Source organism: Rosa chinensis, chromosome 2 (assembly GCF_002994745.2).
Source record: "Rosa chinensis cultivar Old Blush chromosome 2, RchiOBHm-V2, whole genome shotgun sequence".
Lineage (NCBI taxonomy): Eukaryota > Viridiplantae > Streptophyta > Magnoliopsida > Rosales > Rosaceae > Rosa > Rosa chinensis.
In genome coordinates this window covers 83,107,854-83,134,588 of record NC_037089.1, presented here as the reverse complement: position 1 = coordinate 83,134,588, position 26,735 = coordinate 83,107,854, and the positions used below count along the sequence as shown (strand labels likewise).

Below are 26,735 nucleotides of genomic sequence, written 5' to 3'. Positions count from 1 at the left end.
GCAATCTCTTCTAACTAAATTAGAGATCTTCCATTCTATTCAGGGTTTTTCGACCATTGGATTCCTATCGATGAAAAAAAACTTATCTGAAGTAAGAATTTTCATCTAATTTAAGGTCGAATGCAATGCCTTTTGAGCTCCTAAAAAACCAAAACTAGTAAATAATAGAATGATTTGAAACCTAAACAAGAGACAGATGTACCAGTTAATACTAGTCTGAAATTGTGATAAGTTATAGTTAATCTTGTAGCTTTACCTATACTTCAACTACAGCAGCTGTAATTCTTTTTGAGGTGACTTCACAAATTGGGTCCCTATTGATCCTGGAAAATCATTCAAAATAATTTGGGGTGTCCAAGATCCAAGTGGCCCACAAACATAATGAGAACATGCATGCATTGCATTATTCATTTGTGAATCTTGTGATTGAAAATTTTAGAACTGAGTGGTATGAATTATTATGATCATGATGTAAAATCTCAGTGGCATAAAGAACCAAAACTGGTACGGCCTGAAAGAATGGGCTGGAGCCTGTGAAGTGTTAGTCTTCAGAGTCAGAGCTTCCCATTCATTCATATAGACATAGCAGTCAAAACACTGAAACAAGAGAGAAGCAGAAACATGACACAAATAAAGGAGGGGAGGGAATAAGGGGCCCTATAAGAATCTAACAAGAAAAGACCTGCACTAGCTACCAAATTTCTGTCTATACATTGTCACTTTCATTTTCACCATCACTGTCTATTAATATTTCTAGTCTCAACTTTTTTAACTCCAACTTATACTGATGAGAACTTTTAAGAAACTTTAGAGATTACCATGCATAAAAGAACAAACTAAATGGTTCATTTCTGAAGCATAGTAGCAGCAATTATCTGCAAATAGTCCTTTACCATTCAGTAAATCCTACGGTGTAATAACCAAGAGACCAATAGTCCTAGAGCCAGAAGATGATCACCCAAAGATGTTTACACAGAAGTTGCTGGGAAAATATATAATTGAGACTGTGTGCTGCTGTGGATTCATCATCATCCCCATTCCTTATTAAATCTGCCATGCCTCTCTTTCCCCTTCTTTTTTTTCCCACTGTCTCACTGCCAACTCAATGAATTGACTGTTAAAGGTAACATGCACCAATGCACCATCTCCATTTAGAGCCTTATCTTTTTCCAGTGACAGATCGATAATCCAGGTACATATCTGACAGCACTTTTTTCCTCAACAGTTTTCACTATGAATTTACAGTTAAATCAGAAAATAGAACAAGATGTATGAATTTAGAGTTAAAACTGAAAAGAGAACAAGATTGAAAGTATTATAGTGCTCTGGACTTCTGGAGTATTGAAACTCCATAGTCAAGGGCCGTTGGATTAGTCATTGTTTGCGGTGTGTCTCACACAATAAATTAATCTAATGACTCCTGACTCGGGAGTTTTAATCCCCGAAAGCACTCTAGAACACCTCAAAAAAGATGCACTGACTTTTACATGTTGGCATCAAATTTTCTGGAAACCCACTAAATCACCATAGTAGACCAAGGGAACCCAAATGATGAAATACAATACAGGCGCACTCAATGAAGTGAAAAAGTTGGGCCCTCAGTTCTTCAGGAATGGAAGATAAACGAATGGAAGTGGTTCATTATTCCCTTCAGTACAACACATTAATCTTAAGCTTCTTTTCCAAGTTCTAAAATAAATTATCTATCTATCGCTTTATAATAATTCAAACCATCTGAAACAAATGGGTGTGTCTCTTCTTTATCAAAAAGAGGTGAGCTTGCCCTTGCTGGGGTTTAACCGTCCCAAGGTGCCTTAAGAAAAAGGTCACTTCCTTATCACCCAAGAAGATCACACCATGGGTTTCCTACAATGGAAAAGGCAAAATCCAGGAAAGTTCGAAGGTTGTGGCCCTTTGTTGCTTTTCCCATAAGTTATATAATCATAAATCTTCACTCTACAAAAGGAAAAAGGAAAGCTAAGACTGAATAATCACACCCATGATCCCAAACCCCCAACCACCGACATTCGTAACATGCTTATGAAAGGAACGAGGTATTGATAATATAATACTTGCTACTTCATTGAGATTAGAGAAATTGTTCTGAACATGAGCCATATCTACAACTAGATGAAAAATAGAGGATACATAAGGTTAATGGGACATAGATACTCAACACCACCCAACAAGGCCATGCACGCTGCATTTGATTGACCAAAACTGATTATCTTCTCATATCCGATGATTTTGTAGCTGCAAGAGTCTCGAATATGCCCCATCTGGGCGGCTCACAAGTTCTGAGTGGCTTCCATGTTCCACAATGCGCCCATCTTGCACCACACCGATGCTATCCACCCCTCTAATTGTTGATAAACGGTGGGCAACCAGCACAGTAGTTCGGCCCCTCATGAGCCTCTCCAGCGCTTCTTGTAGTACGCATTCTGATTCTGCATCCAGTGCACTTGTGGCTTCATCCAGCAAAAGTATTGTTGGGTCCTTGAGCACAGCTCTTGCTATAGCAATTCTTTGTTTCTGTCCTCCTGAGAGCTGAACCCCTCTCTCCCCAACAGGAGTTTTGTACCCATCGGGCAATCCACTAACGAATCCATGCACATTGGCTGTACGTGCAGCTTCGACTACTTCTGCTTCGGTTGCACCTTCTTTTCCATAGGCAATGTTATCGAAAATGCTTGCTGCAAAGAGAGCTGGTTCTTGTTGCACCAAACCAATTTTCAGCCTAAGAGACTTCAAGTTCAGACGTCGAATGTCTTTGCCATCAATCATTACCTTCCCAACTATTGGATCATAGAACCTCTCGATCAATGCAATCACAGAACTCTTCCCCGAACCACTAGCTCCAACAAGTGCTTGGCTTTGGCCAGTACGGATTCTGAGATTAAAATCTTTAAAGATCATAATATCAGGTCGTGAAGGGTATGCAAAATCGACATGCCTAAGTTCAATTTCCCCACGAATTGTTTCAACCACCTCAGCCTCAGGGTCATCCGGGTCAATCCTAGTTTGGCGATCAAGAATTGAAAACACAGAGCCAACAGCTTCACCACCCCTAATAATCTCAGGGGCAAGACTAACTGTTTCTGCTACTGAATTGGCTGTTACAACCAGGACCACAAAAACCTTGATGACTTTGGAGAAGGTTGAGACACCTTTGCTCACAAGGTGGGCGCCATACCATAGAATGAGAGCTTCAGATGCATATAACGCAAGTTGTGAGAGGCCAAATAGGAGACCAGCAGTTTGGCTCCGACGAAGGCTTCCTAGTTGTGGGATACGAAGCTCATGGCAGAAGAGAGAGAGGATCTTGTCTTGTGCATTGAAGGCTGCAACTGTTCGAATGTTGCTCACTCCTTCCCCTGCAATCATGCTCGTCTTTGCATGAGCCTTGGCAGTGTCTCCGGCAAAACCTTTAAGCGAAAGTTGCTGTGTAATGCACAAAATAGCACAATTGCCAGTCAGAAAATTGCATGTGCTAAACAAAATGTCAAGTTGGATTTTCTTTTTTTCTGGATTCTGAGCAATTACACTTGAACCATGCAGTAGTTTTTTGTTGCCTGCATAAACCAGTAAATTGGCCTTGCAGTACAGAGTGGATGAAGAGACATTTTCATTAGTTAGAATTCTTACTCTTTTTTGGATTCATGTTTTTGAACTAGTTGAGAGTTATTGCCTTTAAAATTTAGTGACCCAGGGGCTTGAGTTTATGTTACCAATGTAGACCCACCAAAAGCAACAAAACAGAGATCAATGAGTAGGCCCAGGAGTAAAGGGCAGGGGTCTACAAGACAGGGACAAGGACAAAAATAAATTGAAGGTACCGTCCTTTTCTCAGTTAGACTATTTCACTGTATCTAAAGCATGCGCAAAATTTAGAATCCTGTACCATACGAGACAAACAATCTCACAGAGGCTTTGATTCTACTTCTACAGTGTGAAAATGAACCCAACAATTTCCCAAAGCCTCCAAAGACTTGAGCCTCAAGCCAAAAACGACAAGATAATAAAGCAAAGAACGGTTGGGGGATGCACAAAGCGTAAGTTAGCCGCCACCACCACCCTCATAGGTCAATAATGGAAAGAGACAGAGAAAAAATAGTAGGAGACTATTTGAAGCCAGAGTTATTTCTCCTCCTCTATAATGTGATCACGGGCTTAGAGTTCTCTTGAAACTCTCACATTGCTGTGTTGCAGAGAATTGTAAGGAAAATAGAAAAAAGGCCACCCAAAAGCTCAAATGCATTGAAGAAATTAAACAACTATATACAGGTTCAACTTGGGTCTATGGCAGATGTCTAGAAATTATATTATACTTAAACAACTATATACAGGTTCAGCAGTGTCATCCTGTGGGATTAAATCTATTATACAGAGGCCAATAAGAAGACAGAAACCAGACTAGGTCAAACTTGACTGCGACTAAACAAAACCAAAGAAAGAAATGGGTCATAGGGCTCTAGAAATGAGCAACAAGGTAGCCATTTAAGAACACTTTCACAGATAATATGATAATGTTCTTTATCAGTGAACGATTAAGAGAGAAGGATATGAACGAACCTTCCCTTAGTAAATTAGCAGTAGCATGGTGGTATGGGGGCTTCAAATGGCATCTTAATATTCTATATCTTGTTTGGAGTGTTTAGTATTATATATAGTTTGATTATTATTGCATGATTTCCAAGAGCTAATGTGCACAAGGCTCGACTCGAAGGAAGCACGTGCAGTGGCGTGGTGTGCTGACACGTAGCAGTTTTCTTTTGTCGTTTAATGCTGGGATTGAGGATGAAGTTAAAAGATTCCATGATGCAACAGAGATTAAAATAGTATTAAACCGAGACCATTCAAGAGAAAAGCTTGGTATTTTTCAAAGCAAAATGGTTTGGTTAGTGAAGGCTGTAACTGAAAGCTTACCTGAGCAAAGTTGGCAAGAACCAAAAGAGGAAAGGTTGCTAGGATAAGTAGGGAGACCCTCCATTCCACAATGAAAGCAACTATGAATGAAGTGAGCAGTGAAGTCATGTTCTGCAGAATCACAGAAATCCTCTCAGCAATTGCGGATTTCACATCAGCAGCATCTGTGGCCAGTTTTGAGGCTAGAAGACTCGAGTTGTTCTCCTCTTCATCATACCATCCGACTTCGTTCCTTAAAATTGCTGAAGGAGAACGAGTAACAGTTAGAATCAGAATCAAAGAGCAAAGTAAAAAATGTGACGAAAGAAGTGAACTTTAAAGTGTAAATTGAAGAAAGACCAGATATTTATACCTGCAAGCATCATCCTCCTTACTCTAGTAGTGAGGTTCTCTCCCATTATGCTGAAGAAGTAATGTTGTATCAAATATGCAACTACAGCATAGAGCCCAGCTCCTATGTAAATGAAGACATACTCCTTTGTCTTCCTCTCCATGGAAGCAGGATTTCTATAATAGAACACCTCAATCATGTTGCTCATTACAATAGCAAAGGTTGGACCGATAAACCCGGACAGTACTGATCCTATGGCACCCATGATTGAATAAGGCCATTCAGGAGCATTTAGCGTGAGAAGCCGAAAGAAATATCCCCTTGGAGCTCGAGTTTTCCTGTCTGTCTCAGCATTTGAAATCATCTCTATCCTCCCATCAGCACCAGTACTGTACTGGTAGCTCAGGTTCCTTAAGCTGCCAGACCGGAGGCTCAAAGACTTGGTTGACAATGAGTGGCTTAGTCGTGATGATCGTGAACAACGAGTAGATGGATTCCTGAAGTCTCTGTTTCCAACCATTTCTTGGAACCGAATTAATGAAGAATAAGCCCCTGCTTTGGCAATCAGTTCTTCATGAGTTCCTGTCTCAACAACTTGCCCTTGTTGTATAACTGCAATGCTGTCAACATTCCTTATGGTGGAAAGGCGATGTGCCACAACTACAGTTGTCCTCCCAACCATGAGACGATCAAGAGCTTCTTGAACAATGCTCTCAGAGCTTGCATCAAGGGCGCTGGTTGCTTCATCAAGAAGCAGGATCTTTGGGTCTTTCAACATAGCTCTAGCAATTGCAATTCTCTGTTTTTGACCTCCAGAGAGTTGGACTCCTCGCTCTCCTACCTGATTTTTCATTGGCATTCAGTTAAAAGTGATGTCAGTGGACGAACGCATTGCAATTTTCACATAACCAACGCTGTTTTATAGAGTAAATACTAACCTGAGTGTTATACCCATTAGGAAGCAAAGTGATGAAACTATGAGCATTAGCTGCAGAGGCTGCAGCTTCTACTTCATCCATTGTTGCATCAGGCTTTCCATAGAGTATGTTCTCAAGAATGGTAGTAGCAAAGAGTGCAGGCTCCTGGTTTACCAGGCCCATCTGATCACGTAACCATTTCAGCTGCAGTGTTCTTATGTCCACACCATCCAGCAATACCTGACCTGCTGAGGCAACGAGAAATATTAGCAAATATGATATAACCCTTTCAATCAATGCCAGTAAAATGCCAATAACTCCATATCAGAAAAGTCACCAACTTACCCTGGTTAGGATCGTAAAACCTTTCAATCAGAGAGACAACGGTGCTTTTCCCTGAACCACTGCCTCCAACAACGGCAACAGTCTTTCCAGCTGGGAAGAAGATTGAAAAATTTCGGAAAATGATAACATCTGGCCTGGATGGGTAGCTGAATGTCACCTCCTTGAGTTCTATGTTTCCTTTAACCTCAGACAAGCACTTTCCATCCAACTGGTCCTGAATTATGGTGGGCTTTTGCCTAATAATCTCCATCAACTTGTATCCAGCTGATTTACCTTTGCTAAAGGCCCCAAGATTGGAAAATGACTGACCCAAGCTCCTGTAGCATTCACGTTTTGATATTAATATCACAGGCCTATTCATCCGATAATAAAAACTGAAGAAAGTTTTTCGGTTTAAAATCTTACATGCCACCAACAATAGCTGAAAAAATGGCTGTGAATGCTTTCCCTCCATCAGTCTGTCCATTTCGGATAAACACACCGGCATACCAGAAAACAAGAGCCCACGACATACAAGCTATGCCATAGGTACACCCTAACCCCAGACCTTTGGCCATTCCGGCCTTGTAACCAAGCTGCAAGGTGTTCTGTATGGCATCTGAATACGAATTCAGGGCCTTGCTTTCACCAACATATGATTTAACTGTCCGTACTTGTGCAATGGCCTAGTCAAACATATTAACAAACATATAAGCTACACACACTTCAATTCCCTATCCACACATATTTTCATAACAAGTCACATTAAAACCGAAACAAAGAATCCAACTTTGATCTTATGAGGGTTTTGTTAGGCCAAATCAACTCACTTGCTCAGCCATAATGCCCGCATTTGCATACGATTCTCGGCTCTTGGATGTGAGCCCTGTAAGCGTATAAGCATACAACCCGCCAGCAAAAGCAATCCCCGGGATGACTGCCACACTCAGCAGCGCCAGCCTCCATGCTGATACAAACCCAACCACCAGTCCCGCCAGAAATGTTGAGAGATAGTGTATGAAGTTCCCCACCTAAAATCAAATTTAATTCATTTCACCAAAAAACCCAAAACATCATTCAAAGATCCACCGACTAGATAGGTCTGCATGATCATAATTTCAAAAAATAAATAAACAAAATATCATAAAAATGGATATGGAGGTTTGCGAACGTGCGCGGTCAGAAGAGCTCTGAGGATTTGGTACTGGGACCCCCCACATTATAATGCAAACCCCCAACTACCCCATTACTGTGAGAAACCCAGTAGTAGTACCACTACCCAGATTAAGCATTTGCAAATTTAACACCACCCCGAGGCCTACCCGGCACTAGATTTTGTGATAAAAACGTGAAAGCTGTTAAAACATAGAGAGCGGAAAAGATTGGTAATTTTGGAGAAAAAGACAAGAGAAACCCAGGAGGAAAGTAGAGTGATGTATTCAATGCGTGAAAAAAGAAGAAGGCAGAAACCAAAGACCAACTCACCTTCTCGCTAATGGCATCTTGGACCAGAAGGGTGTCCGTCGAGACGCTGAAGACTATGTCACCTGTTCTGGCATCCGTGTCGAAAAACCCCACGTCTTGTTTAAGCACGGCTTCCAGATACTTCTTCCTCAGAGTGCTCACTTGTCTTTCTCCGGTGTACATCCAGCATGCAATCTCTGATAATAAAAAAAAAAAGGCAAAAGATTTTAAGGGTCGTAAATCGCTAACAGAGTATTGATCGGTTTAAAAATTGACTGTAAAGTAGGTTACCGGCGTAGGATGAGAAGCAGACGATCAGGCCGAGATACACAAAATACAGAGCATACTGCAAAAAATTAAAGAGGGGCATGTTAGATGTTAGATCTGAGGAGAAATAATATAAGTGGGTGGAGATTGACAGAGTTGGAACCTTGGCTACTTCGGCGGTCATTTTCTGCAGATTCATTTGGTTTTTGCCGAACCCATTAACCATTTCACCAAATAAGAGGAAGAACACGGGCATAGAAGAGCCGTGAATTATGGCTCCTATGCTGCCAGAGACCATGAGGAGGCAATCATACTTGTCAGCAAAGGAGAAGAGCTGGTAAAACGGCAAGCTCTGTTCTTTCTTTTTCTCTGCCTCCGGCAATGTCTTGGTTGGCTCTGTGGTGTCAGCCATTGCTGTAGCTCAAGCTTCAGAGTGAAAAGGGGTCGAAACTAGATTGACTCAGGAGTTGAAAAGGAGTTGAGGTGAGAGGAGAGGAGGGGTGGTGCTAGTTGTTTGCCATTAATTGTTAAAGAGTCAGAGAGCTCTGTTTCTTTGGCAATGAAGAAGAGAGAGATCTATCATTGTGCGTATAAAGAAGCCATCTTTTTGTCTCGGAAGAGATGTCAATGTCGTTTAGTTTTTTGGGTTGATCAGCCCGAGACTGACACTGGAAAAATGGCTTCGGTGGCCGGAAAGGAAAATGAAAAGCAGTGAGAGAGTGTGGGGGTTGGACCAGTGGTCAAAGGAGGTGGAGAAAATGAGGTGTGAGATTTGAAGAGAGAGGTGTGGGTGTTATATATATATATAGAGAGAGAGTGAAGCACGGAGCTTTGTGAATTTACTTAACTGCGGTGGTTTGTGAATTTACAGGTGGGGGTGAAAGTTGAAGAATCTGGGTAACAGTTTTTCACTGTTCTACTTTGGCTTTGCCTCGATTCTCGTTACGTGGTGCTTTTTCTTGTATTAGAATAGAAATCTCAAAACGGAAATGTAAAGAAGAAGATAAGAAACATGGTAAACATGAGTTGGTTCAAATCAATGAATAGAAAGATGGTCTTTTCCTTGGTTTAATGACAAGAGATGAACAAAGAAGCTATGATTAGCAGCAACTTCCTTTTTTAAGATAAATGGATGGTTCCGGCTATGAAATAAGATCTCGTTTGTTTTATTCGGAAAAATATACTAAAAAAATCTTAAAAATCATATACGATGAAAAAGTTAAAATAGGATGCATCAATGCTGGACTAAATTTTTGTAGCGGTAGACTAACCATCTCTAATATTTGAGAAGCTAGTTTACCATTACATCATATAATTGACTACTAATGAATCTGTAAATCTCACAAGTGATATTTACCTTGGATAATTTCCTCCAAGAATTTGAAATCTTACATGTTATAATATGTGCCCATATGTTTGTATTCCATATTGGTAGAAGCAACCTTTTGACTGACATTGCATGTGTTTGTTGCAGTCCTTTGGTTTTTATGTAGCTCTTCTAGAGCGGCCAACTAATTTCCTTCTTGTTCTTTTTTTTTTTTTTGGTCTGTAATTTTCCTTCTTGTTCAAAGTTCAAACAGTCCTTTTTTTTTTTAAAGGTTCAAACAGTCCTTTTATCCTTGCAATAAATTTTCTCTCTCATGAAAAAAGAGACATTAAGTTAGGAAGATTTTTACCCCAAAAAAAAAAAAAAGAGTTAGGAAGATTTGTTTGTTTCACTGGTACCAGATCTAGTTTTATTACACAAGTTGCAAGTCATTATACAGTATACGTATAGTGAATTCAATCAAACCAAACACTCAAACTTTACTTTACAGTTTTTTTTTTTAATGGACAATTATATTTTATTTGATCGGACAGATTTTTCATAAAATAAGTATATCTAAACAAGGGTAGGATGAGTGATTTCGACTTCTATTTTAGAAGATTCGTTTCTTACGTTGTAGTATCATTAAACACGAGAATTGCAATTCATTCTCGCTTTTTAACCTCCAACGCCTGAGCTAAATGCAGCTTTAAACTTGTAACGCATACTTTCAGCAGAAAATTTGTGCATTGTTCTTTTATTCTATTTAAAACACATGGAGATAAACCCTTGAACAACAAGTTACTGCTTAACGGGTGACTATTGTTGTAGGATATGTTGTAAAGCATAAATGAATAACTGAGTAACGGGCAATTTACGGCTAATTATGAATGCTAAAAAAAAAAAAAACTCTAAATGTTCTCTCTAGGCTATATGCCCTAAAATAAGATTACAGAGTCTATTTGGAACAATTTTTATGTAATTTGTTAGCCTTTTAAACCATGATTTGGGGTTTTAAAAACCTATCAGTATCTTTTGTCTGCACTCAATAAGAAACAATGGCATGTTGCATGTTAGGAGTAGGTTGGTTGGCAAATCTACATTAAGGTGTGAATTGCTTCTAATAGTATCATGTAATATCAATATGTCACAACTGAAAATGCAAGTTACATTTGATAGGTCTAAAAATAAGCCTCTCACACAAAGTTCCTCTATTAATCATGGGTCGCATGACTCGCATCTAAAAAAAAAAAAACATTTCTTCTATGTTGCTATTTTGTAATTTATAAATATATTTAAACTATATTTTATTTATTATAAAATAAAATAAATTTAGAACTAACTAAAATAGAGATTACTAATGCCTACCTATTTTAAAATTGGCTAGTTTTAATAAATTTTTAACTATCAAGTATCAATTTTTAAGTAAAATTTTAGATAAAGTAACCAAAATAATATTTAACTGTATTGGCTAAAATTTAACTATAAAATAATTAGTATTATTAAATATGCTCTTAAGTTTTTTTGAGGATCTTTACTATCTCTGTCATTGACAAATCAAAATGCACTATCCAAAAATATGAAAAATGTTGAACCTTTTAATCATATTGTAATCGGCAAGTATATCACAGAGATAATGTTTGTTTAATTGCTGTAACAACATATGAATGGAGCTTGTGACTAGCATCTTCTTGAGTTCTTGGAAAGCTGTTAGCAAGCCATTATCAAAACTCGGTTCAAAACTAACCAATAATGGAACAGCTGTTTTTACATCACACTAGTTTGGTTTCACTCAAAGACCATCAAACTGGGTTTATGTATTGATAAGAAAAATATTTAATAGAATTGTTTCAAAGAATTTACGAGTATAACAACTTAACGAACAAAATAAGTTAACATGCAAGTTTTTTCGTCTCTCCCTCTAAATGGAAGTTCCATGACTTTCCAACCCTGTATAACTGGATGAGGTCTTCATGATCTGATGTTCTTTTGGATCAATCTATTCCATCATATTAACAATTATGATCTGTGATCTCCCCCCGATCTCTCAAGTGTGACAGCCTATTAAGGTCTGATATGTACCCCTAAAAAACCTCAGCCACTCTTCCTCTAAAAGCCATAACTCATAAGTGTGACAGCAGTCAAGCCAGAGACAAGCCGCTCAATATATCATATACAATTGACTGAGACCTATAAAACAAATAGAAAGATGCTCGAAGGTTTGATTAAACCTCACAAAGAGGCAAAACTGGGTCTGTTCTTAAAAGTTTGATCAACCCCATTTGACTGTCATAGTGTACTTTGTGCAATCTCTAAGCCCCAATAGTCTAAAAAAGCTTTTTGAGTTTTTCATTTTGAAAGCAGCTGTGTGTGTGTGTGTAAATCATATCCCAATTGGTCTAAAAGGAATTCTCTATGAATTGAAGTGGCTTTGGTCTCATTGTAGCTCCTTTTGGGGACACTAGATCCGTTTTGGTGAACTAATCTTGTCCTAGTTTATGTTTTGCTTGCATTACATAATATCCAGGCATGTGATATGCTTCTAAAATTAATTCATTTTTAGTAGTTCTTGAGATATTTAAAAGAGATTAGTAATAATTGATCTTCTTTTTCAATTAGATTTTTGGCCCAGCATGCAAAAGTTGAAGCTGCTGGGAACACAGAAGGAATAAGGACCACAATCTGGAAGCGAGGGTCTAATTAAGGTCAAGCCGTCAAGGACCACATTTTGGAGTCTGTTCCCTCAAGGCCTCAACCACGCATTGTTTATTAACTTAATTAATCAAGTACGATAAACTAAAAAATTACCAAGTTAAACTATAAATGTGTCCTCAAAACTTAAGTCGTTAGGAAATGAACTAACAATGTACAACAAGTTGACCTAGATGGACGATTTGAGCTTAGGATCTCTTGCGAACAAACCCAACGACAATGACAAATAACCATGGTCCTCAAAAGCTTATGCCCTGGGCGATCTGTATATCGAGCAAGTGAAATTGACATGATCTGGTGTACTGAAGTGTTGTTGTATCATTCTTGTTTTGGAGACCACTTTGTGTTCAAAAGCTAAGTTCATAAACCATGACAGCAGAGGCACATTCTGTTGAAGATTTAATAATCAAAGAGCTCCTGAAAATCATGGAAAATTAAACAAGTGAAGTGGTCCATTGTAGTCCAAGTCCTATATACAAAATCTCATCGGCACCACACCCTTAGCTTGTCACAATCTTGATTATTCTGACTGATCATGTAATATCTATTATTAGTCCTACTTTATGGAGCATACACTGCTATACAGGTTCTATGTCATTGGTTAAGAATTACTTGATCCAAAACATAGCATTTAGAGGTGTTAAAAAGAGATGTGGACTCGTTATTGGAATTATCATGAGTGGTCATGACTCAAGAGACTGACTAGTCAATCTCCGTCCTACAGACCAATTCTGGATTTATTTGGAAGAAATAGACTACTCGTATTTTGGTAAATTTTTTTGCTTTTTATGAACCAAAACACAATGCATCATTCAGGTTGTAATGTTATAATATAAGTGAACAGAAACATTTGAGCTTTACAAAACAAGCATGGGATGGGCTTAAACTTTCTCTAAAGTTTGTAGGGTTGGTTTATGCTCGAGTTATATCTGTAAAGTAAAACAGTAGAGAAACTATTTAGCCATTTAGGAGTAAACACTGCATGTGTAGCATAGCTCGTAATGGACCCAATAACATGAGAGAGAATTAATCAATAGAAACTAATAATGTTAGCTACTTTTCATAAAGTGCTAATGACTATTAGTTGTGGGAATGGTGATTGCCTCCAAAGTAAGAGCAGGCTCAGCCTGGGAGGGCTTTACATTCATAAAGTTCCTGTGCTCATTATCTTAATGATGCTCTCTGGCATGTGTAGCTTTCTCAGTTCAAGCCCATTCAGGTCTTGGCTTTACGAGAATCCAAGAAAAGGCAAGCTAGCTTCAAGATTGGAAGGGTAGAAACTGAATAAATATTTGAATTTAGGTCAAAATCCCAGTAATGCAACAATATCTGCTCTCGTTTTCCTTAAGAAATTAAGAGGTCAACAACTACAGAAGCAGGCTGAAATGAAAACTTGGTTTTATAGTAAGGGAAAAAAAAGGCAATTGATTGTCTAAAGTTGGCCAAAATTATCATCACACTGGATTAGTCCTTAGTTTCTTCCGTTTTTCTCCCTGATCCTCAACATTTCATTACGTACTTCAACGATATCCTCATCTAAATGTTTGCTCCTTTTCTTCTTCACATTTGGCTCCTCACACATTCATTCTGCACTTGTTCATATAGCTACTGATTCAGTGATACACATATTGATGAGATTCGATTTATAATTTATATTTGGTGATAGTCCGAGTTACATGAATTTTTTTATGGGAGTCTTCATGCTGTTGTGAATGATGACAACAGCATTTTTTGGCAATGAAGACAACTGTTTGTATACAGAAGAGAGAGTTTTATTAAAGGTGTATAGAGGTAGGGAGCCCTAGGGAATAATACAAGATTGCAATAATACCATTTCTAACTATGAATAGGAATAGGCTATAGCCATAAATAATACGTGTTTACAAGACATGCAATATTGTATATATATGACTGCAATAGATTGAACATAGTTGCCTGATGCACAAGTTTGGCAATCATTTTTATTGAGATCTCCCTGCATTGAGAAATGTCATATACCACGACGAGTTTAGCTGACCCGTATTCAATGATGCAGCAATCCTTGAGAGATCGATGCTTCAAAAACAATGGATCAGTGAGAATAAGGTTTATTTTTCGCTTAGACACTTCCCAGAATGAAGTGTAACTGCATGTACTATGTTTTAATACTTGTAGCTAGAGTACTGATCAACTCGAGCTTTTCTGGAGTAGTAAATTTGAAGAATGCATGAAATAAAGAGTAAAAGGGGAGCACATTTTAGTGATATTAAGTTTCATTATCTAAGCTAGAAAAGGCAGCAATGTGAAAAGGCTAGATTCAGTGATGGATAAAATTGCTAACATGCAGGTCTATATAAGCAAACCTCCCCTGCCCTGCAGTGTTTTCAAAACTAATATAACAACTCCCAAAATTGACATGCCCACAATCCTTCTGGAAGTTCTTTCATTGCTTCGTCAATACACTGCTTACAAAAGTCATTTCATAGATCAGTAGTACATTGAATCAGACCAAAAAATCCTGAAGGTGTACCTTGACATCAGCCAACCTGTTTTTACTTCTAGAAGCAATAATACATAACTCAGTTAACAACTTATGTACAGTTTTGTGTAACAACAAAGGGATCCACATCAAAGATTACGGGACTTGACACATAAATCCCATTGGTCGGCTCTCTTAAATCCAAGAAAGGCACAGTAGAGTACTTTACAAAGCTTCATACCACACTTTAGCGCCTTGTTTGTGAGGGCGTCTGCTTCTTATCTCTTTGCTTGCTGCTTTTATACAACTCTTGCAATGTTCGACGGTGATATAATTCCAACATTGTGCCATACCATATACCAAATCCCCCTGTGCAGAAGGTAAACCCAAACTCCCTGTGACACGATATACTGGGTTACAAGCTGCATCTTTAGGTAGTTTATGCAGTAGCCTGTCCAAGTTATACTCAAATTTCCCCTCAGCTGAAATTCTTCCTCAGCAAAACAATCTTGGCCCATATAGTTGCTTAAAGCTCTAAAGGCTACTACATGCAGAAACATATATATATATATATATATATGTGTGTGTGTGTGTGTGTGTGTGTGTGTGTGTGACATTGAGGGATTGGTAATTGTTTTGAGCCAAACATTTTGAATAATTGAGATTGTATCTTGCAATTCAATTCCTCAGCGAACACATGAAACAAAACTGAAGTGGTGCATGGTTATGTGCATAACACTATTTAATTCAAAGCTGTTCTTAGTTTTGCAATTTGTAAAACTAGCTCTTTTCTCAATCTATAATATATAGTCCGCATATGATGGCCTATTCTTGACAGTCAGAACCATGGCCTCCTGGTTTATATATAACATACTTGTTTGGCTGGATTAAATATTCAGACAAAGATATATATTTGCATATGATGGCTAATTCTCGTCAGAAAGAGCCATGCCTGGTTTAAATAAAAACTAAATTTCTCATTTCAGTGCATATTTTATGGATGATCGAGTTATCCCTGAACAAGTCATGCTTGTGGCTTATATATAAAACATTAGACTGGAAATAGATTTAATTTGATTTAGAAGGACAAAACAACAGAACCCAATCTTTTCCTGTTAGTGCTATCTGCATGCTTCAATAATTTGTAAAATATATAGCAAGCTAGCAACAATATTTGAAAAACACCATACCTTTTCCAACCCCCTTCAACACATTGCAAGCTGATTGCCTACGTTGGTCAAAACACTGGATCAATCCTCATCTTCTTCCTTTTCTTCTTTTTCTCTCCATTATGATCAACATTTTGAACCTCATTGTGCACCTCAATGATCCTCAGCTAGACGTTTCTTCTTTTTGTTCTTCACATCTGACTGCTCACCTTCATTGGCATTTACACAGGCATTTCCTCATCATCATTCACCAATCTCCTCCATTGTAAAAGTTTCCTAACTGTTATACAGCTGTGCCTGATTCAAAGTAGTTTCACAAGAATCAAATCTGCTGCTGGTTATATGCATTGCCTACAAACTAAAGAACAAAAAAGTGAATTTAATCAATTTATATAACAAATTGATCCACGCAAACTGAAGTGAATGTATATACAAATCAAATATCAGACATTGGCTGGAGGCTGCATATCCAGCAAACCACCTAATTAATATAATTACAGTTGTACTCGAGTAACCTAGACTTGGCCTCATTCAAACATGGTTTTGTTGGTTAGGCAAGGAGCTGGTTTAAGCTGTGGGACTACAAGGATGATGCCAATGTTGTTTGCCATAGTTCTGTTGTTCACTTATTTGTATTCTAGGAGTAGGACTAATCAACTTTTCCAAGTTTTCTTACACTACATTTCAAATATGTAAAAGAGAGTATATACAAAGAACAAGTAGAATATTTTATTTCCATTTTCTGTAACAATACATAGGCTGGCCGATGGAATTAATAAAGAGACCATTTATCTTGCTCATAATTATTAAATTAAGAATTTTCAACTGAAACAAAAAATAAAAGAGCCACGTTTTGGCTAGAAATAAATGGATAAATTTCGAATCTAATGTAACAACTAGCATAATGTACACACCCACCAATCCATCCATGGTCTTCAGGAAGTTCTCTCATTGCTACTTCAAAGCATTTCTTACAGGAGTCACTAGAGAGGTCAGTAGTGCATTGAGCTGCACCAAAAACATCTAAATCCTTATTACCTACGTGAAGATGTAGCTTGCCATCAGCAAACTTCAATATTGTTCTAGAAGCTTTATTACATAATTCGGTTAACAACTTATGAACTCTTTCTTCAAACAACAATGGATGTATCAATGAATACAGGACTTGTTACATAAATCCCATTATTTGTGTCTGTTTAAAGTAGAGTATTTTAAGAGGCACACTTCGTACCAGACTATAGCTCCGTTCTTATGAGGGCATCTGCTGCTTATCTCTTGGCTTTCTGCTTGGAGACAACTCCTGCAATGTCTGATGGTTTTATAATTCCAACATTGGCTGGATTAAATATCAGATGAAGATATTTGCATATGATGGCCAATTCATGACAGAACAAGCTATGCCTGGTTTATACTGATAAAAACTAAATTTCTCATTCAGTGCATATTTTTTAGATGATCTAGTTATCCCCAAAAGAGTGGCTTATATATAAGACATTAAATTTGGAAATAGATTTAATCTAATTTTAGAAGGAGAAAACAACAGCAACGAATCTTCCCTGGCCTGTTACTGCTATCACATGCTTCTATATAAATTTATAGAATATGTAGCGAGCAACAATAAAAGCACCATACCTTTTCAAACCACCTACAACCCATTGCTAAGTTGTTGGTGGTGGCTCCCTGAATCCACAAGAGCTGGCTTTGAAATCTCAATAAAGTAGTCCACTGCCTAAGCTGAGAATTTTTATGCAGATACAGTAGTCCTCTAGCAATTCCAAGATTCCAACAATGATTTTGAACCGTCTTTCCATTCAACCAAAGCATCTCCTTTAATCCACACTGCCTGCAAAAACCTTAAGTTCGTAATGAATAGAACATTATTAATGCATACAAGGACTTAAAGTAGTGAATGTCCAATTAGCTCCCCTTGCATAGGTACACGAGTAGCTGCACTCCATGTTCATGAGAAACTAAGAGGTCACAGTACTTAAGGAGAAGTTTGAAATGAATAGACAATTTGGTTTTCTTCATGTTCATTATGAAAGCAAGCTGATTTCTCACGTTGGTCAAAACACTGGATCAATTCTCATCTTGTTCCTTTTCTTCTATTTCTCTCCATTATAACTACTCAATTTATCTTCTTCCCAAAACAGTACGGGATGCATGCTTGTTATGCGTATTAAATATGAAAATAGATTTAATTTAATTTTAGAAGGACAAGAAAACAGAACCAAATTTTTCCTGTTGCTGCTGTGAGCATGCTTCTATATTAATTTTATACAATATCTAGAGAGCAATAACATTTGAAAAGGCACCATACCTTTTCCAGCTCCCTACAACAGATTGTGAGTCTGCAGAACTCAGAAGATATATAGACAACACATATCAGACATTCTGACATTGGCATGAGGTTGATCCAGACCGAGCCAACTGCAGGTTTAGGCATTGGGACTACAAGGATGATGCCAATGCCAGTGTTCCCCTCCTAAAAGGTTTAGGCAGGGCCTCAAATTCACTCCATATATCATATATTGATAGAGGATATATAATTGGATAAGTATATTCACTTCTAGAATTAATCTACAAAATAGTAAATACGCAGAGATCAATTGACACATATTTCATGACTAATTGAGATGCATGTATAATCTAACATCCGTTAGGGATGGAAGGCTTGGCCACTTCCTCACTTGGCATTGCCTATCAATATAACGAACACATGTGACTTATCCCCACCCACTGGATAATGCAATCTACATGATAATAGTGTGTGCATTTGTGCAAGGTAAAGGACTCATCAGTTGATCAATACCACCTTTGGCAAAATCCTCCTCAAAAATAGCAGATGATGGGTTCTGTTTAATAGCAGTTTCTTCCAAACTATCAAATCTCACTTCCTGGAAACTCTCAATTGATGATCTAGTAGAAGGGATAAACTCCATTCTGTAAGTTCAAAGGACTCGCACCCTCATAACCCTATCAGCAAGATCATGACAGTTAACATCACACAGTGCACAGTGCACATGTTTAACTACTAAAAGTTTAAGACTCTGCGTAAATTCAATAGGACATTGCCTTGTAACCCTATGTCCCTATCAATGGTATCATAATGATCATCAAATCTTATGGGCTATTCTGTTATTGCAAATTGAACTAACACTCCAAAGCTGAGAAAAAGTATGATTATACAGTTCTTCCTCCTTAAGCTTATATATGCAAGCCCAAACAATTTCATTGGTCACTACTTCAAAATCAAACAGAAAAAAACACAGTTTTTGTAATTACCTCAATTCTGGAGAGCTTCCTTTCATCCAATACTTCAATAAGGGCAACATATGCTAAAATTCCGAACAAGCATCCTCCCAGCTCCTCAAGCAAATCAACACAAAATAAAAGGAAAACAGAACCCAAAAACATTCCCCAAATATAAGCTAACATAGTTAACATCCACATAAACAGTAAGGTCATTCTTTTGGGCAAATTAGGGTTTATAGTATTTGCGTGTAAAGGAAGTTATAAATCTAGTGCGTGTATTCATTCCTTAGGAAGCGGAGTTGACTCGAGCACATGTATACCCTTCACGGGGAGAGCCATGACCTAGTTGGCTAGTTGGTATGCCGACAACACTGTTGGCCCTTTGTCGGTTTCAGTCTTCATTGTTGGACTGACCCTTTTTGCTAGCATATCGTGGTGTACTGAAGAGTGTGCAGGTCCTACATCTTTCTTGGTAGCTCCTGTTTGTATTATTCATACCCGTTAAAGATAATGACGTTGGGCCTAGTATGATAGTCAGCCCAGTCCAATAAACCCAAAACCTTTCTCCCGCTTCCCCACCCAGATTCAAATTTCAAATCCCACCGACCGGTCACGATGAGCTGTAACCCACTCACCCAATTTTCAAATTTTAAAACCCCACCCGAATTACACGGCACCGTTACCGTTACCCACACTCCAACCCCACCCACCAGCCCCCGTTATCTCCGATTCCCTTTATATACTCTCACTTCTTCGATTTTTCCACACTTATTCTCAAAAATTTCAAAATCCCAGAGACGTCTTTGTATACGTCACAGGGTCACACTCTCCCTTCTCTACACTCAAACCCAGATCTCACTAATCTCAACCCCCCAGATCTCCCAAAATGAGAGAGTGCATCTCCATCCACATCGGTCAGGCCGGAATCCAAGTCGGCAACGCCTGCTGGGAGCTTTACTGCCTCGAACACGGCATTCAGGTCCGTCCGTCGTATCTTTCGATTCCGATCTTCCTTGTTTTCTTCTCTATTCAACGATTTCATGCTTACCTAGTCCGGACATTTCGTTGTTTTTTGTAGCCTGATGGGCAAATGCCGAGTGACAAGACCGTCGGCGGCGGAGACGACGCCTTCAACACTTTCTTCAGTGAAACCGGAGCCGGAAAGCACGTCCCCCGCGCCGTGTTCTTGGATCTGGAGCCCACCGTCATCGACGAGGTGAGGACCGGAACTTACCGCCAGCTGTTCCACCCCGAGCAGCTCATCAGCGGCAAAGAGGACGCCGCCAACAACTTCGCCAGAGGCCATTACACAAGTAAGGACCATAGCCTAATCCCAATTGGAACCTAATTTTTTTTTTTTTTTTGAAATGTGAGATTTTAATTCAATTTTTTGGATCCTTGTGTGAACAGTTGGAAAGGAGATTGTAGATCTGTGCCTGGATCGGATCCGGAAGCTTGCGGACAACTGTACTGGGCTTCAAGGGTTTCTGGTGTTCCATGCCGTCGGAGGTGGGACTGGATCTGGGCTTGGATCTCTGCTCCTGGAGAGGCTCTCTGTGGACTATGGGAAGAAATCTAAGCTTGGATTCACTGTTTACCCATCTCCTCAGGTTTCGACCTCTGTTGTTGAGCCTTACAACAGTGTTTTGTCCACTCACTCGCTCTTGGAGCACACTGATGTGGCTGTGCTTCTGGACAATGAAGCCATCTATGATATCTGCCGCAGATCGCTTGACATTGAGCGACCAACTTACACCAACCTCAACAGGCTTGTTTCTCAGGTATAAAATTGACCCTGACTTTGTGAACATAAGGTGTTTGATGATTTGCCTAGCTATGCTGTCTTGCACATAAGGTGTTTGATGAAATGCCGACCTCTGTTATTGTGCACATTTATGGTTTTTGATGATTTGGCTAGATCTGTTATTTTTTGATTTGCCTAGTTCTGCTATTGTGCACATGAGGTGTTCAATGATTTGCCTAGCTCTGTGATTGTCAAGACGTGTTTGATGAAATGCCTGGCTCTGTTGTTGTCATGACCTGTTTGATGATTTGCCTAGCTATGTCCATTGTCATGACAATAACGGTTATTGTGCACATAACATGTTTCATAATTTCCCAGCTCTGTTATTGTGAATGATTTTTTCCATGTGTGGACAAAGATTAGAATTGGGGTGATTGACAATTTGTATGCTTCTGTTGCTAATTAGAATTGGGGTGATTGTGACAGGTTATTTCCTCACTCACTGCTTCTCTGCGTTTTGATGGAGCACTCAATGTTGATGTGACTGAGTTCCAGACCAATCTGGTGCCATACCCTAGAATCCATTTCATGCTTTCATCCTATGCACCAGTGATCTCTGCCGAGAAGGCCTACCATGAGCAACTCTCTGTGGCTGAAATCACCAACAGCGCCTTTGAGCCGGCCTCTATGATGGCCAAATGTGATCCTAGGCATGGTAAGTATATGGCTTGCTGCCTGATGTACAGAGGAGATGTGGTACCAAAGGATGTGAATGCTGCTGTGGCCACAATCAAGACCAAGAGGACCATTCAGTTTGTGGATTGGTGCCCAACTGGGTTCAAGTGTGGTATCAACTACCAGCCCCCTACTGTAGTACCTGGTGGTGACTTGGCTAAGGTTCAGAGGGCTGTGTGCATGATTTCCAACTCCACAAGTGTTGCTGAAGTGTTTTCAAGGATTGATCACAAGTTTGATCTGATGTATGCTAAGCGTGCTTTTGTGCACTGGTATGTTGGTGAGGGTATGGAGGAGGGTGAGTTTTCGGAAGCTAGGGAGGACTTGGCTGCCCTTGAGAAGGATTATGAAGAAGTTGGCTTGGAGTCAGCTGAGGGTGAAGATGGTGAGGATGAGGAGTACTAGATATTGCTCTATGGTGAGGGTGAATGAATTTGCTTGTCTTCAAAGCTGTGTTTTGGGTTCTTCCAATGGACTCATTGGTCTGTCAACCATGAACAAGCCATCGTAGTTTTCTTATTTGTGTAATCTCGGATTAATGGAAGCTTTTGTTTTCAATAATTTGGTGTGCCACCGATTTATCATGCCTTCAATTTGATATGTTCATGTGTGATGTTGAAATATATCTGGGCATATTTTTTCCTGAAAAGGAAGATGTGAATCGCTCACATCATTGTGTCATGTAACTCTGATAACTGTACAGAAACGTTTGCACAACAAACGACTAGACTCATTCAACGGAAAAAGTAAAGTTAGACGCGAGACGAAGTCAAGCAAGACTTGATTTCTAACTCTTGGTCTTCTCGGAAAATTGATCTTGATGGTCTCAGTCTCTCAGATAGCTGCTCTCCCTTAAAAGACCCATCAGCTCATTATACCTAGATAGAAGTCGAAAAATTAGAACCCAGTCAAAATAATAATCCCTAGATGGAACTTGAAGAAATCAGAACCCAGTCAAAATATAAACAAACACGAACATATCTGTGCCAAGGCCAAGACCAAATCATATATGTGAAAAAAATTGCAGTCAAATTTTTCAAAAGGTGAAAAGTAAAGCGCGAATATGATATTCCAAATGGAGGGAAAATGAATAAACAAAGCAAACAATATCCCTTCTCAAAATTAAACAGAGATTTCTAGCCGACCTTATTTTATTTTATTTTTTTATTGAGAATTTCTGATCGTCTTTGAAATCAAAAACCAAAATTACGAACGATGGAATTTCTTTTGAGCTCATCTCTAAAAGAAATCAAAGCCATATTTTGATCAGATTGCAAGATTTAGCAAAACAAAATCCATAATTAACGATGATTAAGAACAACGAAATCCATAATTCATAGTTTTCTTCATCCTCTAGATTTTGGTTCAGCTCTTAGCATCCAATGATCCAAACAGAAGATTGAAACAAACAAGAACAGCGAAATCATCAAGAATTTTGCATGATCATCAAGATTTTCTCTGAAAGAAAATCTCGCATCTCGCAGAAACGAACAAATTGATTACTTATTTGAAGAAAAAGCCCTAACTAACCAGAATAAGCAGAGCGCTCAGTGCAAAGCGTTGACGGTGTTCTTGAGCGGCGAGGAAGGCAAGACCGACCGGGCCAAAAGCACAACGTCGACGCGCGAAGCCACGGAGTGAGCGGCCTTCTCTTTCGCGCCAAAGTAGCTCTCGCCGAGCTGCGAGTCCTCCTCTCTGATCCTCAAGATCTGGCTGTGCACGTACGCCGCCTTCTTCTTATTCTCCGACGACGACCTCCTCCTCCTCCATCTCCCCTGCACCGACCTCGGCGACTCCATCTCCTCCGACGACCCGGCACTATCGTCGTCGGTGCCGTAAGCCACCAACGCCGCCGCCGCCGCCTTCGGCTTCGGCTTCAGCTTCGTCGCGAATCGGACCTCCATTTCCTCCTGCTTGGGTCTCACTGTGATCATGGTGATTGGAAATTTGGAAATTTGGAATTGAGCTTTCGATTTGGGATTGGAGGACGTTTTGGGTTTTTATAGTGTGACGGGGAGGACTCTGGGTAGGAAGCTTCTGGTTGAGCGACACGTGGAAAAATGTGGGAGAGAAAAGAGGGTGTCACGTGTCGTAGGCCTGCTAGAAACTGTGGTTAACATAGCTCTGAATTGGACACCCGCTCTAACGGCCCCGTTCGAACGGGGTGGTTGCCACGTCACAGTGATTATAGTTTGTTATCTGGTAAAACAAGTTGATCAAATCCTTCGTGTTCAAATTGCAGTTGCATCACTAATCTGATTGAGAATTTAGTAATATAATGGTTTACACGTGTTGGGAGATTTACAGCCATGTGATAATTTAGGGGATATTTAGGGGGATTTCGGGGACAAGTGTTGCGGTCGAACGGGGTAGAAGGGGTCAAGTCGACTTCCATCACATTAAGCTTTGAATGATCACAGTAATTATGAAAAGATAATGCACTAAAGTATTGGTAAAGAACCAATACACGTGGTAAGGACACATATTAAAACCGTGACCCGTTTTGATTCTAATGCGTGCACGAGAGTGACCAATCTAGAACTGCAAATCAGGTACGTAAATGAGGACATCAACAATTATTCAAGGTAAACCTGACCCTGTGTGTCGGAGAAATCCAATCCCATACCCAAAAGCCCGCCTTAACAAGCCGCAACCCCACAAACCATAAGGCCCAAATATCTGCATCAACTAAGCAAAGCCCACGCACAATCAACCCAACAACATCTGTGACAAACTAGTAAATGGGACGCGAAAACTTGAATGAAAGAAACCATAGGAATAAGCTACCACAAAATTCATTACTTAAGACCAGCTATATGGGGATGTTCAAAGCAAAACATGGAGTTCTAACGCGAATTAAAACCAGAACAGGATAGTTTGACAAACATTCACTACAATAATAAACTCAAGTCTGGGAAGGTAACTAGCAAGAAGCCAAAAGGAGCATAAACTTAAATGAGATTCAAATGACAGGTCAATTCATTGCTCATTCCTCATCTTCCTCGTCTCCATCACCACCAGCTGCCTTCTTGGCAGCGGCCTTCTGGTTCCTTCTCTTCACTCTTCCGGGGCGGCCTCCTCCAAGGGGACTTGTGATGGCAAAGTCGATGTGCTTCTCAGAATCAATTCTCACCATGAATGATGGAATGTTCACCACCTGCCTTCCAACCCTGTCAACGACATTAGAGAATTAAATATAACACTTGATGCTATTACAATTAAACATTGCAATAATCCTTCATCCTGACAAAGGTGTGACACTACTCAATGACCATGAACCGAAGAACAACACAGAGCAGTCCAAATAATCAACAAGCGCAAACAATATCAGTCTAAAAGCAAAGTGATCCATAAAACACTGGCCTTAGGTTCAAGCAACAATCCTCAAACAAGAATAACAATTAATACTAGTGCACCTCCCAGATTAGGACATTGCGATAAAAGTATTTGCCCCAACATTAGAACACAGGTATCTTAAAAACCATCAGAGAACAGAGAAAACTTGGAGCAGTCATTTCAAGTTGTTTTGGTCAAAGTAAAACCACAACATTAATTCCAATTAGGACTTCCTCCCATAACCACATAGACAGATTCAAACATAACCAGTAGAAACTCAAAACACCATCATTATCAATTCAAATCCACATTAACTAGACACTAAAAGCAAACACGGTTTATACCTGATGTGCCTTTGCCTGATGAGAACCCTGGCGTGATGGATGGACTTGGCCATACCAGATTTAAACACTTGGGTCTGAAGACGCCTCTCAAGGAAGTTCTCAACAGTGAGTGCAAGGACGTAATCGAGCTTGTTCTGGCTCTCTTCCAGAAGCCCAAACCTGTTCATCCTGCGCAGAAGAGCCTCACCCTCAAAGATACGGCGAGGATTCTTCTCATCCAGGGTAAGAAGTTCCCTGGCAGCATTACGGATGCGGCTCAAAGCATACTGAACCCTCCACAACTCCCTCTTGCACCGAAGCCCATATTCTCCTACAAGCTTCAGCTCAGCATCCAAACGTTCCTTCTCATAGGGACGTCTTGGCTTCTTGAAAGTCTTTCCATCTAATCAACACCAAAACAACAGAACATCCACTTATCAAATTGCATAAACACACTAACAGCAACATAAACTCACTTTTTACAAATAATCTACCCAATCAACAGAACAAATTCCACCATTCTTCATTTCATAAGTACTATACACTACTACTACTCACAAACCAAATTTGTTTCAAAAATTTTATATATATAAAAAAACTCAAATTTTCAGGACTTTATTCCATCCCAGAAAACATATTAAGAAAATAAACACTACGCCTCAGCCAAGACAAACTTGAGCCAGATCTAACACAGTTTAATTGAAATATATTGCAACTATCATTCGGTTGCAAGCAAATCAATCTGAAAGAGAAACTACTAATCGATATAACAGCTTCATATTCGCAGATCACTGTGAAAAATTAGGGGATGGATGATTACTCATATCGCAGATAAAATAAAACCTAAAAACCCAGACAAATAGCTGATTCAAAACCCTAATCGTTGCAGAGAGATAAGGCATACAGAGAGAGAGAGAGAGAGAGAGAGAGAGAGAGAGATGAGGGCCTTACAATTGCGGTAGAAGACGACGTGAACCATGGTTGGGTTCCTCCTTCAGATCTCCGAGAAGAGGGTAAGCGCGAGCTGCCAAGGAGTGAGAGGAGGCGAGGGAATGAAACAAAATGAGACGACGTTCGCTTTATATGCAAACCCTAAAACTGATTAAACCCTACTCGCGTGGCCGCAATGACTCTATTGCCACTAGGGATGTGACTGGGTTGGGCTGCGCCTATCAACTTCTCTTTGAGCCCGGAAGGCCCACGCTTGTTTGTTCTGGATGGATGGGTTGGTGAAGAGGCCCGATGGCATGACAAACTAAAGGTCCATGACCCTTTTTAAGTTTTTCTTCTTCTATAAGTGGAAGGTGCACGATTCGACTCGAGATACATCGTAAAGTTTCTAGAATAAAATTAAAAAATCATTTTGTAGGGGTGAAGTATTTGTAGTGAGTCTACGTTATCTGTGGTTCCAAGTTTTCATATTAATCGAGTAGAATTTGAGCTATTCTTGTTGATGGGTTTTCAGTTT

The 26,735-nt window shown here is 39.4% G+C and overlaps 4 protein-coding genes and 1 long non-coding RNA gene across 11 annotated transcripts; 1 reads left to right on the top strand and 4 right to left on the bottom strand.

Moving 5' to 3' along the window:
• Positions 1–2,055: 2,055 nt before the first annotated feature.
• Positions 2,056–9,010, bottom strand: LOC112187341 (ABC transporter B family member 19). 2 transcript variants are annotated; one of them, XM_040514456.1, is made up of 10 exons: positions 8,393–9,010; positions 8,254–8,308; positions 7,984–8,159; positions 7,329–7,529; positions 6,925–7,184; positions 6,520–6,836; positions 6,196–6,422; positions 5,279–6,098; positions 4,927–5,168; positions 2,056–3,441 (listed from the first exon to the last, which is right to left on the bottom strand). In XM_040514456.1, the coding sequence occupies exons 1-10, from the start codon at positions 8,639–8,641 to the stop codon at positions 2,233–2,235; spliced, it is 3,756 nt and encodes a 1,251-aa protein (XP_040370390.1). In that variant the 5' UTR covers positions 8,642–9,010; the 3' UTR covers positions 2,056–2,232. The 2 variants fall into 2 exon arrangements, with proteins under 2 accessions (XP_040370390.1, XP_024181861.1); XM_024326093.2 differs by having other exon boundaries at positions 6,196–6,419.
• A 5,117-nt stretch (positions 9,011–14,127) lies between these two features.
• On the bottom strand, positions 14,128–19,825 carry LOC112187352. Of its 6 annotated transcripts, XR_005807220.1 has the most exons (5): positions 17,507–19,825; positions 17,106–17,183; positions 16,793–16,882; positions 15,896–16,171; positions 14,128–15,100 (listed from the first exon to the last, which is right to left on the bottom strand). It is a non-coding gene; the product is annotated as an uncharacterized LOC112187352 (long non-coding RNA). The 6 variants fall into 6 exon arrangements; XR_005807217.1 differs by lacking the exon at positions 16,793–16,882 and having other exon boundaries at positions 15,896–16,232; XR_005807219.1 differs by having other exon boundaries at positions 16,793–17,717; positions 18,195–19,825.
• A 62-nt stretch (positions 19,826–19,887) lies between these two features.
• LOC112187350 (tubulin alpha-2 chain) lies at positions 19,888–22,251 on the top strand. The gene is made up of 4 exons (XM_024326106.2): positions 19,888–20,108; positions 20,208–20,442; positions 20,540–20,910; positions 21,360–22,251. The coding sequence occupies exons 1-4, from the start codon at positions 20,016–20,018 to the stop codon at positions 22,011–22,013; spliced, it is 1,353 nt and encodes a 450-aa protein (XP_024181874.1). The 5' UTR covers positions 19,888–20,015; the 3' UTR covers positions 22,014–22,251.
• A 904-nt stretch (positions 22,252–23,155) lies between these two features.
• LOC112185223 lies at positions 23,156–23,542 on the bottom strand. The gene has a single exon (XM_024323426.1). The coding sequence runs from the start codon at positions 23,540–23,542 to the stop codon at positions 23,156–23,158; it is 387 nt and encodes a 128-aa protein (XP_024179194.1).
• Positions 23,543–24,364: 822 nt separating this feature from the next.
• On the bottom strand, positions 24,365–26,376 carry LOC112187351 (40S ribosomal protein S9-2). The gene is made up of 3 exons (XM_024326107.2): positions 26,219–26,376; positions 25,289–25,670; positions 24,365–24,778 (listed from the first exon to the last, which is right to left on the bottom strand). Exons 1-3 carry the CDS (start codon positions 26,244–26,246, stop codon positions 24,595–24,597), a joined length of 594 nt encoding a protein of 197 aa, XP_024181875.1. The 5' UTR covers positions 26,247–26,376; the 3' UTR covers positions 24,365–24,594.
• Between the last annotated feature and the right edge of the window lie 359 nt (positions 26,377–26,735).